Genomic DNA, 13,877 nt, shown 5'->3' with positions numbered 1-13,877 from the left:
GAGACCCTGGCACGTGGGCCCCGGTGGCTCACACTGTTTACCTCTGCGTGAACTTTAGCAGAGGAGGCCGCAGAAGGGCTTGGTGTCCCTGAGTGCCTCCTCAGCAGGGGTGGGCAGTGCCAGCAGATGTCTGTGCAGAAAAGAGGCCATCTCTAGGTTCCAGCATGTGCTTGTTCCTCTGAGCATGGAGAAGGGGAAGGTGAGGCAGCTTGGGAACACAGTGAATTGTGTTTATTAACAGGAGTTCATCAGATAGCCACTGTTGATGCAACACCACCATCTGCTGTTAGTTTAGGGCAACTGCGAGGAACCATTTGCACACTCGCATAATTACTGGTGGGATTTTATGCGTCTTGTCATTCAAGCAGTATTTGTTGAGAACCTACTATGTGCCATCAGGCACAGGGCAACCGACATGATAAGGCAAGCGTGGTTCTTGTCCACGTGAAGTTTATATTCTGGAAATTGAGACCTTGGGTCTGAAACCTGTCTGCACGTTGCAATCACCCGAGGCACTTTTTCTGATTCCTGGCCACTGTCTCTGGGAGTGAGGCTGTGGAAATCTATGTTTTCAAAAATTCCCCAGCTAATTGAGCTGCAGCCTGTCCATGGAGTGGAGTAGTCGGTGGTCCACTGAAACTACCCATCTAGTCCGGCTCCCTCACTGTACACATGCGAGAACCAAGGCCTTGAAAGGGCAGCACCACCTGGTGGGCAGGTTAGAGACACAGGTCCAGAACCCAGGTATCCTGGCCACCATGTCAGCTGCCTTTTCTAGGGCACTGTGCCACCCACCTGCTTTCTGGATTTTATTTCCTTGATTGTATTGTTGTTGTTGTTCAGTCTTGTCCGACTCTTTGTGACCCCATGGACTGCAGCACGCCAGGCCTCTCTTCCTCATCCTCTCCTGGAGTTTGCCCAAGTTCATGTCCATTGCATGGGTGATGCCATCCAACCATCTCATCCTCTTGTATTAAAGGATGACATCCTCTTGGCTTGTATTAGAGAATGTCAAAAGGTTATGCTGAAACCTATAAACGATGCAGTCCTGGCCCTCAGCTGAGGCTTATCACTACCGAGAGTGGTTCAGGGCCCCTCTGCCACTTAGGAGAAGAGCCCAGGGGCAGAAAGGATGGCTTCTGATTCCAGATAAGCAGGGAAGTCTCAGCAGTCATGATCTCAGCACACCTGCTGTGTCGTTTCCATTTGAAGTCTCTTTACTACACACACACACACACACACACACACACACACGTGTATTATGTATATTTTTACGTGTCTCTAAATAGAAATGAGGTCATATTTGCCTTCTATTTGGAGGTTTTCTGGTTGGCGATTTTATGAGGCAGGCAGGGTGTCATTATACTTGTTTTACAGACGAGGACCCTGAGTTCTAGAGAGACAAAATAGCACTCCCCCTGTCACCCTGCTGGTGATGACTGTCCAGGACGGGTGCCAGGCCTCCTGGTTTCTGGTCGTGGCAGCCAACCTGAGGCTGGGACTCTGTGCTCTGCCTTTCAGGGGTTGGGGTCCTCAGTGGGCAGCTGTACGCCACAGGTGGGCACGATGGGCCCTTGGTGAGGAAGAGTGTCGAGGTTTACGATCCTGGAACAAATACCTGGAAGCAGGTGGCAGACATGAACATGTGCCGACGCAATGCAGGTAATATGATGGCTCCTTCCTGTTCTCCTTATGGGGAGGTTGTGGGTGTTTTCTCCTTGCAAACACTGGCCGTAAAAGAGGCAGAACGGAGAGCTCCTGTGGCCTGGGGCTGAGCTTGTATCCTGAGCAGGGAGTATCCATTTGCTGGGCAGGGAGAGCATGGAACCCCCAAAGCTAGCCAGAGGGCCCCCTCTTAGAGGCAGAAGGTTCCTTCCCTCCCAGTGAAGCATGAGGACTTTCACTGCACATGGATGGACTCAGACCCAGAGGAGCAGTGTGCCCAGGCCCAGTGGCTTTGTTGGGCAGCCAAGCCTAGAGCTGTGTGGACAGGGCCACACAATGACACTTGGTTCTATCTTTTCTTTGCCGATGTCTGAGAACCTCTCACTGCCCCCCAGAAACCGATTTCCTTCCTTTCAGTGGCATCCATGAAAGGATTTGTGATCCATTCTCCAAAAGGACCACTTTCCTTATTCTCTTGTTTGTATTTCCTGTCTCTCCTTCCCTTCCCTTCCCTCCCCTTTTCCTTCCTGTAGGAATGATTTTCCTTAGAGTGTTGAGAGTTTTGTTCCTGGAGATTGATACCTCTATTAAACCATTTCCTTTTAGACCTTTGCCCTATGGGTCATGTCTTATGTTGGTATATCTTGCTTTATGCCTTCTCACTCTATCCAAGTGTTAGCTTAGCCCAACTTCCCTGGCTGGAAATACAAGCAGGTGACTTTCAGGCATACTTATTTCCTTTATACTCAAATTACCTGTTCGCTAAACCCATTTGCAGCTGACTTGTTGAAAGTGTAAATAGAGGGGAGTTTATTCATTTGCTCATTGTCTAAGCCTGCTGTGATATAACCTGGCATTTGGCCTTGAGCCACATGAATGAGGAATTACAGAACCTTCAAGGCAGCTAATGCAAGGATTAGGTTTAGATGTAAATGCATGTGTAAGCACACATTCGCATATAGATATTTCTATTTTTTATAACAAAAATAGAATCTTGCTGTAATACTGCTTTATTAAAACCTGCCTTTTTAGATCCACTTTACAATCTTTTATGAATATCTTATTATAACACTAAGCCTATTTACATAATATTATTGTAAATGGCTGTAACATAATTTAAAGAGCCAGGCTGCTATTGGACATTTAGGTCATTTCCATCTTTTCTGTAAGTAATGCTTTGGCTATTATAAATAGCCTTTATAGCTAATTAATGCACACATTTAAAATTATTTCTTAGAATAAAAGGTCAGAAGTGAAATCTTGGATTCAGAGGGAGTATGTGTGTTTTTGACATCACCTAGGAAAGTGGTGCCTTTTATGCTCACCAGTATTTGAGAGTATGTTCACCAATACTGGTTATAACTACTTTGTGAGTATCACTCACCCCTGAATTGGGCTTCCCTGGTAGATCAGGTGGTAAAGAATCCATCTACAATGCAGGAGACCCCAGTTCAATTCCTGGATCCGGAAGATCCCCTGTAGAAGGGATAGGCTACCCACCCCGGTATTCTTGAGCTTCCCTGGTGGCTCAGATGGTAAAGAATCCACCTGCAATGCAGGAAACCTGGGTTCAGTCCCTGGGTTGGGAGGATACCCTGGAGGAGCGCATGGTAACCCACTCCAGGATTCTTGCCTGGAGAATCCCCATGGTCAGAGGAGCCTTGTGGGCTATAGTCCATGGGATCGCAAAGAGTCAGACATGACTGAGCAACTAAGCACACAGCACAATCCCTGAATTAGGGCTTCCCGGGTGGCAAAAGTGGTCAAGAATCCAGCTGGCAGTGCAGGAGACATGGGTTCAATCCCTGGGTTGGGAAGATTCCCTGAAGGCGGTCATGGCAACCCACTCCAGTATTCTTGCCTGGAGAATCCCCATGGACAGAGGAGCCTGCTGGGCTAAAGCCCATGGGGTCGTAAAGAGTTGGACCCGATTGAGCATCTGAGCACATAATCCCTGAATCTTATTTTGAAAAAAAACACAGAATATTTGACTGTGGCCTTTTAAAATCTTAATGAGCAGTACTTACATTTCCTATTCTTGAGTCCCTGTTATATGAGACCTTGCCCCCAAACCAGCTGCCTCTGAGATCAGGGTGGGTGGAAAGCCTTTTCCCTGAAAACTGTATGTGGATTTAGACACCAGTTGTATGAAGCGATTACAAGCACAACCGTTAGTGCCCCGCAGTGTTGATGAAACACGGCTTATCAGGGAACCAAGCAGAGTAGAAGTAGTGTGGGTGAGATCCCCTGAGCTGTCTTCTTTCTTAGCTCAGACTGAGTGTGGGAGGCCTGTGTGCCTGTGCAGTAGAACGGGGCCTGTACCTATGGTGCTCTGTGCCAGAGCAGGGAACATCTGTGGGCCTGCATCATTGTGAAAGCTGCCTGGTCAGAGACATGACCTTGTTAGGAAGGGGGCTCCTCAGAGCCCAGTGACTGTTGGGTATTCATTCGTTGAGCAGAGTTAAACCTGAGGAGCCAAATATCTATTTTGCTACCACAAAGGGAAGGAAGAGCGCCCCCAGGGCAATCTAGACTTGTCTCTCGCCCATTCTCTGTGCTCCTGCTCTCATGCCTCCTCTGGCCTCTATTTGATTCCCAGGGGTCTGTGCAGTGAATGGGCTCCTGTATGTGGTTGGCGGGGATGATGGATCCTGTAACTTGGCTTCGGTGGAGTACTACAATCCTGTCACTGACAAGTGGACACTGCTGCCAACCAACATGAGCACAGGGCGGAGCTATGCAGGTCAGTGTGCTCCACCCTACCCGCACCCCCACACTAGGGCCCGGGATGGGGTGGGGCAGGTGGGGCCCAGGTCAGGTCAGTTTGCTTAACTTGGGACCAAGTGCCTCCTCCAGGGATGGCAGATGATTGTCACATGTCACCACTCCTTCATGCTGTGCCCACGGCAGATACCTGTAATTAACACTCATTTCCCCAGTGAAGTTGAAGGTAGCCTCCGAACTCTTAACAGTGTTCCAGGGAATCCCTTCCAACTGACCTGAGTTGTCATAAGAGGTTTTAGAATTTCATTGCCCTTCCTGACCAGCCTCCAAAACCAGGAAATACAAGATAATGTACATGTAAGTGCTAAAAGAAATGTGCTACACAGGCTTTAGGACATGACATGCGAGAAGTGGCAGAGTTAGGGAATACTTCCTGGAGGAGACAAAGCCTACCTAAACTTAAAGGCTGGGTCACAGCTACACAGATAGCTGTTTTTTGCTGGGTACCCACTCCCTGCACCACAAAGCGGTGTGTTAGATATGATAACTATTTCACAGCTTAGCTACTTCCCCTCATGTCAGACATTAAGTAGTTCTCAGAGTCTTCTTTTGCTATGATAAGTAATGCTCTAGTAAATAACTTTGTTTATAAATCTTTACCTACAAGATATTCTTTTCAACAACCCTCTGGTTGAATGAGACTGTATCCTTCCATTTTATAGATGATGAAACTGAAGTTTGGAATGTTTAAATAATCTGTCCAGGATCAAGTGACTAAAAAAAGTGTCAGAGTCAGAATTCAAACCCAGTCCTAAGCCCATGCCTTTTGTGCTACCATAACTCAGGGTTGGGGGATGAAGCAAGAGGCTGGAGGGAGGGGGGAGGAAAGAAGCTGCTGTAGAAGCTTTTTTTTTTTGGCGTGTGAAATCAGTTCCCTGACCAAGGATTGAACCCATGCCCCTTGCACAGGAAGCACAGAGTCTTAACCACTGGGCTGCCAGAAAAATGCCTATGGTAGTGGGTGTGTGTGACAGTTTTGGTGAGGTGTAGGGCACAGGATCAGAGTTGGTGGGGCTGAGGTCAAGGGTCTCCAGGGAGACAAGCAAATATATCTATGTAGCTCAGCTCCTTGTATCTGGTTCTCCAGAAACTGGAAGAGTTAGAGCTAACATTTATTTATTGAGCACATACAATATGCCAGTAATTGTCCTAAGTATTTGATGACCATTATCATTCACTATGACTCCAGTGGTATTTTTATTCCATTTTACATTAGAAAGGTCATTATTTCATTTTGTTTGGCTCTTAGTGCAAAGGAAGACTATGCCATGCAGGCTCAAAGGGCTTTGTATTGCGTTCTGTCTGCCCAAAGCTTCAATTAATGAATTTATTTTACCTTTTTTTTTTTTCCCCTCATTGAGGATTTTTATCAACTAAATAGAAAAGATTTCAGGGCATTTTGGTCCTAGAGTGATTCTGTTCTCACTGTTACTTATTAAAACCAGCACTCTCATTTTCTCTCCAAAGCTGAAGTGAAAAGTGCAGGACATTTTCCTATATGAGGCAGGGAGGCCAGTGAACGATGCCCCCTTGGCTCCATGTGAGTCTTAATGAGAGGGGAAAGTGCAGGTGTGAGTGGTTAGAGTTTTGGGTATCTGCTGAGTATTTCATGTCCATTTCTTTACTGTTTGCTTACTCCAGAAGTAGGTGGCAGGGAGACGAGCAGATGTGCAGTTTATGTTCAAACCCATTGACTGAGTGAATCTGTTATCTTAGAATCGACGGAAATGGCCTGACGTGCAAAGATTTATGGACAAAGTTATTTATTGGAGCATTATTTATCATAGCAAAAAACTGAGAAATACTTATTGTCAGACGTGAGGGACATAGCTAAATAAGCTGTGGAATATTTATACAGCAGACGTGTTTTTAATATGAGAATATGTTTGTGACAGGCTATTAGGTTAAAAAAAAGGATGATGCAAAGTATATGTACCATGTGAGCTTGGTCGAGCAGTCCTGAGTCACGGGACTTGGACTAGCTCCTGCTTACAGAAATGGATATTGGAGTCACATCTGAATTCAAGTCCGATGCAAAGTATATGTACCATGTGAGCTTGGTCGAGCAGTCCTGAGTCACAGGGCTTGGACTAGCTCCTGCTTACAGAAATGGATATTGGAGTCACGTCTGAACTCAAGTCCCAGCTTTGCCACTAGCCCTGGGCCTCTGGGCAAGTCAGTCAGTCTGATTGAACCCCTGTTTTCTCACTTGTGAAATGAAAATAAAATCATATCAAGCCTCTTGGGGCTGTTGTGAGAATGAAATGTGAGAATATGTGGAAAGCGCCTAGCACAGTGCCTGTCTGGCAGGTAGAAACCACTCAGTGGCTGATTATGACTATCATTAGAAGTCAGGATATATTCCAAAAAAGAGAATGGTGATTCTCTTTGTATGTAGGGATTAATTTTTTTTTTCTTGGTGTTCTTCTGTGTTATCTAAAATTTCCATAATGGGAATATTTTATTTTATAATCAGAAAGCTTATATAAAAAGCAGTACAGGAGCCTGCTTTTTAAAGAAATGCTACCTTGAGAAGGAGGAGCCTCAGGTGCAGGCAGGATGTTCTGAAAGGCAGACAGCACATCTGGGTCTGAGGATGTGGATTCTGCCACCTCTGATCTTTTCTGTCTGAACCTTTATCCAGATATTGACATGAAATGCGTGTCTCAACAGAATCTCACCATTTGGGTGTCCTGGGCTTTCTTTTAGCGATGTTCCCTCAATCTTATTTTCAACCAGATTTGATAGTCTAGTCATGGGAATATGTTAAAGTAGGGCCCCTAGTTATACCTTACCTGTAAGTTAGAATTTGGTTCAGCTGCAGGTACCAGAAAACCTGTCAGGTACTTGCTTAAATAAGGAAATATCTTATTTGTATGTATGTATTTGTCCCAGGCAGAAAAGAGTCCCTGGCTAGCCTGGAGGTTCAGACTGTTATTGAAGAATCAGGTTCCTCCTGTCTTTTCTGTTCTGCCAGCTTTATGAATAGCTCCTGCTGCCCCTTGCACCTTACGTGAGCTTCTTCCGGCAGGTCAAGGGAGAAAGCCAAAGCTGCAGTACTGGCAGACTTGTATTTACAATTGCATAGGCCAGGATTGCAGCACCTCCAGCTGCAAGGAAGTCTGGGAACCTGAGCTCGAAACTTGCTACTCTCAGTAGCAGAGGACAGCAAGTAGAAGGGGTGTTGGGTGAGTCAGCCTGCAAATGTCTGCTGCACAGCTGCAGCCCATTACACGTAAGATTTTAGGCTCATAAGTTAGCTGTTGAGTGTGGTTCAACTTGGCTAAAACAGTAACACATACAGACATGTTTGGAATGTTTATCCACGCGTAGAATTTAGCATTGGAGGGATCTTTCAGTTAGATGGGCTTCCGTTGATAGCTCAGTTGGTAAAGAATCTGCCTGTAACGCAGGAGACCCCAGTTCAATTCCTGGGTTGGGAAGATCCACTGGAGAAGGATTAGGCTACCCACTCCAATATTCTTGGGCTTCCCTTGTGGCTCAGCTGGTAAAGAATCCGTCTGCAATGTGGGAGACCTGGGTTCAACCCCTGGCTTGGGAAAATCCCCTGGAGAAGGGAAAGGCTACCCACTCCAGTATTCTGGCCTGGAGAATTCCATGGGGTTGCAAAGAGTCAGACACAACTGAGCGACTTTCACATTCAGTTAGATGACCTTAAATATATGGGAACGGAGCCTAAAGAGGTACATGGACTTATCTGAAGCCACAATGCAGCTTGAGCGGTGGCAGAGCTAGGATGGGAATTTACTTGTTCTTGCTGCCATGAAGTCAGTCCATTGTTCTTTCCAGTTCATTTCCATGTCTGCTAAAAGGGGGCATGAATCACTCATCACTTCTCTTAAAGTGATACAAACTTAGAGCTGTGAGGTTTCCAGTGAGGGTGCTGAGTGCTGGAAAGAGGAGTCATTACAGTATGAGATGAGTTGGTGTGATGATGCGAGGTGAGACCTCTCATCTGTGGCGTTGAGGGACTGTGCTTTATGTTTAAGCATCTTGTGGGGACTTAGCTGTTACAGCAGGAAGCAGCAGCTGCTGACAGGCCCTTCAGTGTTTGGTCATGCCCATTTCCCTTGACTGTGGCTTGGGATGTTGTTCATGAACTCCTTGAGACTCTGAATAAGTTTGCAGAAACTATTAATAATATGGTAACTTTCTCCCCCTTTCATCTTAGGTGTTGCTGTGATTCACAAGCCCTTGTGACCCCAACTCCCACTGCCAGGAGGTGGAGGAAGGGAGGGGTGCTGCCTGTGACTCAGCACAGCAGGACCACGCTGGTTGGATGCCACTCGCTGCCGGAGTCTGCAGTGGGGTGGGAACTGCCCTCCTCCAACTTGGCAGTATTGTCTGGGTGGGAAGACAGTGGTTGACTCCTGGCTTCCATGAGGTGTTTTGTCTCCTGCCTTGAGCAGTGGGTTCCTGATAGTTCTGGCTGCACCTTTGAGCATTGTGTGTGTGTGTGTGTGTGTGTTTCTATAGGGGTATTAGAGAAGCTGGAACGTGTGTGTGTGTGTGTGTGTGTGTGTGTGTGTAGGGGTGTGTGTGTGTATGTGCGTGTGCAGAACGTTTTGCTTCACTAAGTTGGGGGATGATGACGGTCTACTCCATTTCTGTACTACTGATCCTTCTGCTATGCTAAAAAACAAGTCACAGAAGCCTCTCTTCTGGATTGGCCCGTGGGGACCTTGGGACTACGAAAGCTGCTCTCTACTGGAAGTGCAGTTGGACACACCAGGAATGTCCAGAAATGACTAGGCCCACGTGCTGGCCTAGACCACTGGCACTGTCTGCAGAAGAGTGGGGCTGTCCTGAAGCTGCCCCGTGTCCTCTGTGCGCTAGAACTAGGACCGTGGGTTCTCCAGCCCCTTGGCTGGGTGCTCTTCCTTCACCTCTTCTCCCAGAAGTTCTCATCAGAACTGCCTGGTCTCCAGGCCCCTGGTCTTTGATGTAATGGATTCCAAGTTTGGGAGATTTTGTGTCTCTTCAGCTGAGAAAACTAGCTCTTCAGTGAAGCACTGAAAAACACACTGGAGAAAAAAATACATGGGAAATAAAAGCAACAAAACCAAGTGGTAGGGCTTTGGTCCTTGCCCATAGCAGTCTCAGAGAAGACCCTGCTTCTGGGTTTTCCTGGGATAGGACGCCTCTGTTTATACTTATTATCCAGGTTTAATTATTCAGAGCATCCCATTTTACTCTCATAAGTGTTCTGGTTTGGTGGTGAAGTAAAAGGTCACCCTACCTCCAAACCTAAAGATAGGTTTTTCCTTGCACTGGATGGACTCGTGTGATTCAAATGGACACGGATGACTTTAAAGGGGTGTACCGGCTGGCCCTGGCCATCAGCAGTCTGTGATGAAGGTCCTAGTCTGTCTGACACCCTTGTCCTCTCCCCCATTCCAGGCCTATACCGTCTCTCCAGCCCTCAGAAATCCCACTCCTTGCTTCCGTGAGGGGAGACATGGTGCTAGGCCCTGGATGTGTGATGTCTCTCAGGAATACTTGCATTTTGAGAGAGGAGCTTGATGAAAGGTTTGCTAATTCACAGGTAAAATGATTAATGACAGAACTTCAGGCATCTGGAGAGGGGTATTTGAGGGTGCACAGACTCACTTGCATTTAAAAAAAAGAAGAAGAAAATTAAAGCTGTACTGTTCCTGAACTAGCAAGTTGTTTATATTGGAATTTCCAGCATAAGGAGGGGAGATCTTATGTCTGGAGCAGCCTCACAACTTGGGGACTGGGATTTACCCTCCCTGTTGTCAGGGTCCACCCTTAGGGAGCCAAGGAGCTTTATGAACCCTGACATTGGACTTCTGATACAACTGGGCCCCTTCCAAACAGATTTTGCAGGAGGCTGGCATTCTTCCCACTTCACCCCAAGTTAGAAACCCAGGACTCTCCCCAGCGAGTTGGCCACTCTGTGTATTTACTGTATATTTATTGTGCACGAACCACTCAACTCTCTTGAGGGGGAAACATCTTCCGATGTTGAGCAGATATTATATCAGTGAGATGTTTGGAGAACACCAAGGCACCCAGGGTCTTTAGCAGCCTTGGGAAGGGGCTGAAATATCCAGCTTTGATGGACCTGGAAGAACAGTTCCGAAGATCCAAAGAGATCAAGACATGCTGTTAGCTGGGCTTTCCGCCCTTAACTGGCATGGAGGTGGCTGTGGTTTCAGAGCCCTGCCTGACTCTGGATCAGAAGCTGAAGGAATGTGCTTTCTGTTCCAAATGTTGTTCTCCTCCCTCTCTGAGGAAGGTTTGGGACTTTGTTTCAGGGTGCGTGTGTGAGTGTGTGTGTGTGTGCACGTGTATTGGTGATAAGGTTGGGGGTTGGGGTCTGATGCGTGCCGTCACACAGCTCCTGATTTCAGATGAAACGTGAAGTACCCCCCAACACTTAGAAGCTGAACTTCCATGCTTATCATGCTTGTGTAGGGGAGGCTCCTGTTCATGGTCATCTTCCCAGAGAGGGTCCCCTCCATGAGAGCTAGCCAGCGTGTTTTCTGCTTTTGGATTTTTGCTGTTGGCCCCTTCTTACATCTCCCTGCCCAGGAAGTGCTGCCCCTGTTGGCAGTGTTCTGAGGCTGTGTTCATCTCACCTCCATGCGTCCTTTCTCATGGGGACTAGAACACTGGTACGTCATCACCAAAAAGCCAATGTGCTGTATCTGCCCGCAGATGCCGTCCAAAACTAGCTCTCCCTTTACCACCATATGATTTTCTCCCTACAGTGGGCACAACAGACTTATTTTCAAGTCTGTGCTGGTCATGTGGCAGGTGAGCCCCCCATACCCCTATTCTGACAGCCACAACTGCTTGTGAATGCAGCTTTGCCAGTGGTGTATCTGAAGTCTGATCACAGTGATGAAATGGAATTGCAGCCCAAGGTTAGAAGCAGCTTAGACTCTACTTGGATACTGATTTGGACAACAGAGAAGTCAGACTGAATTCCAAAGTTATTTCTCTTAAGTACCCAATGGCATCTCTCCATCTAAAAAGTTGCAGTATTATGCAAATGAAAGTGACCTCATTTTCTGCTATGCAATAAGAATACTTAATTCTTTTTGTGACAAACCAGTTGCAATATCCCCTAAGATGCTTTCTGAGCTGTCTTACTTTGATATCTGTTGTGTAATGTTTGTATCTTCCTGAGCCAGATGCTTTCAAAGATTGCCTTTTTATAAAACTGAAGCTATAGCTTTCAGGCTAAAATTTTAATGTAGATATTTTTATAAAATAATTTTTCACAATATTTGAATTGCTTCTTATTATCCATGATAATGAAATGTTACGTTCTATTGTGCCATTCACTCGAACATCATCCATGCCTGTAGGTATTTTCCCTTTGTTTCTCACCTTACCCAAACTGATTTTTCAGTAGCTTCAGGCTGACTTGGAGGCTTCTTTCTTACAACACATGCAAGGGAGATTGCTAAAAAACACATAAATCACTGGTGTTTTTTTAGTTGTTCAGGGTTTAACAGTAAGCCTAATGCAGCACTTACCCATCTATGATGCCTGTCTGCTTTTTCTGGAGACAGGCTTTCGGCAGGAGTGAGGCAGGGTGAGTCTGGTTGGCCCATCTCCTGGCATCTCTCACAGTCTGGCCTGGAGTCTGGCATGGAGAAGCCCAGGGAAAGGCCTGCCCTTCAGCATATATTCCAAGGAGGTTCTAGGTCCAGCTGACTAGTCTTCATTCTTTCCTATATCTTTGTTCTTCAGAGCTTCAGGCCTAAGCCCTTTGCTGCTGGATGATGTATGTCTCTTGAGAAAGCATCTTGTCAAGGAACTTGCAAAGAGTGGTCATGGACCCTGCTAAGAATGTGATCAGCGTGTGCTTTGCAGATGTTCATACTATACTTACAACTTACTCGTCTCTTGAGCTGTGTCTACACTCCAGGCTCTATTTTGTGTATTTATCTGGCAATTAGTCTCATGTAAAGAATCTTTATTATTTTTGGGACAGGTGCCATTTGACTTGCCTCTGTGCTCCCCATTCGTACCTTGGTGGATCAAGTTGGGAAGCTGAGCAAACTCATAATCCAGTTAGCTGGAGTTTTTCTGTTTGCCGAGAGAGGCGAGGAGGTTAGAATGTATTTTTTTTTGTTTTAAGTTTTTGCACTATTTAGAGTCCTAAGCCCCTCATATTCAGCCATGCTGTGTATCTATTGCCCAAGCAGGAGAGCTCGCGGCACCTCTGACATTTGGGAGTGTCAGAGGTCTCTTCCATAGTGGATAATCACAACCTCAGAGCCCCTGTGCACCCCTTGTCATGGGGCTCATGACTTACAGATTCAGCATTGGCCAAGCAGTAATTCATGGGACTGGAGCATTTGGAGCAACAAAGTGCCCCGGTGCTACGTTCTCACCTTTGGTTATGAGATTTCAAGTTATTTTATCCCCTTTTCAGTGGCAATAAGAACCTTTGTTGGACTTCTTGTTTAATTCGTACATAATGTGTAAAACACTTTCTTTGAAAGCAAATTCAAGGCACTGAATCTGTTATGTCTGTGTGGGTGCTGTGTCCATGTGGCTGTCCATTGGCAGGCAGACTTGATCCCTGACGCCCTGTACACCACACTGCATGAGTCAGGCCCTTGATCGGGTGTTCTCTGCTTGGATGGTAGGAACCACAGAGCTTATGAAAGAACACTTGTCACCTGCTCCATCGGTTACAGTGCTAGCTGAGGAAAACAGTTCCTCACATGTATTCTTTTAACAGGACTCGTGTTCTAGTTTCCTGTAATTTATGTTCCTTTAATTTTAATAAAAGCTGAACTGTGAGAACCTTTCTCAGTATTTTATTTCTGTCACCCAGGCTGTCTATCCTGTCTCAGACATGAAAAGGACAGACCCACTCCTGCGTGCTTTTAGTTAAAAAATATTTTTTCTTCAAGATGTACTGGACAGAGTCTGGGTTCCTTTGGTGTCTATTGTCTGGCACAGTGCCAGATCCATGAAGCTCTTCAGTGAGGCCCAGAGAGGCCAGTCCCCTCAGTGGGTATGTGGACAACTGCCGGGTGATCACTGAGAGGTGAGTGAAATGGTGTCAGGCACCAGAGGAGGAAGCAGAGATTTGGCTATAAATAAACTGATTTTTTTTTTTTAAGTTTATTATAAGAACTAGAGATTGTATAGATATTTTGTTATGTTTAAATCATTAAAAATGCAAATATATTTTATCAGAGATACACAGCTGTTTATTAAATATGTTGACTTATAAAATATCAAAACCCATGAAATAATAGTCATAGCTAACATGTACTGAGTATTTGCTATGTGCCAGCACTTTTCTAAGTACTTTGCTTTTATCCACACATTTAATCCTTATCATGGTCTTCTGAGTTACTACTATTATCTTCATTTTACAGATAAAGATGTGAGATGCAGAGGGGCTAGAC

General features: G+C 45.9%; 1 protein-coding gene across 12 annotated transcripts in view; it reads left to right on the top strand.

Annotated features, from left to right (window-relative positions):
* The window catches only part of KLHL3 (kelch like family member 3), a 149,981-nt gene extending 136,718 nt beyond the window's left edge, over window positions 1–13,263 (top strand). For all 12 annotated transcript variants that reach the window (XM_070793635.1, XM_070793629.1, XM_070793625.1 and 9 more), the window contains 3 exons: window positions 1,522–1,662; window positions 4,265–4,408; window positions 8,642–13,263. In XM_070793635.1, the coding sequence (XP_070649736.1) occupies window positions 1,522–1,662; window positions 4,265–4,408; window positions 8,642–8,670 (314 nt within the window). In that variant the 3' untranslated portion in view covers window positions 8,671–13,263. The remainder of the gene's footprint in view (window positions 1–1,521; window positions 1,663–4,264; window positions 4,409–8,641) is intronic.
* The last annotated feature ends 614 nt before the right edge of the window (window positions 13,264–13,877 follow it).

The sequence above is a fragment of the Bos indicus genome, chromosome 7 (assembly GCF_029378745.1).
Source record: "Bos indicus isolate NIAB-ARS_2022 breed Sahiwal x Tharparkar chromosome 7, NIAB-ARS_B.indTharparkar_mat_pri_1.0, whole genome shotgun sequence".
NCBI classification, from domain to species: Eukaryota; Metazoa; Chordata; class Mammalia; order Artiodactyla; family Bovidae; genus Bos; species Bos indicus.
The sequence above is the reverse complement of the archived record's forward strand: the minus strand, read 5'-3'. Positions and strand labels throughout refer to the sequence as shown.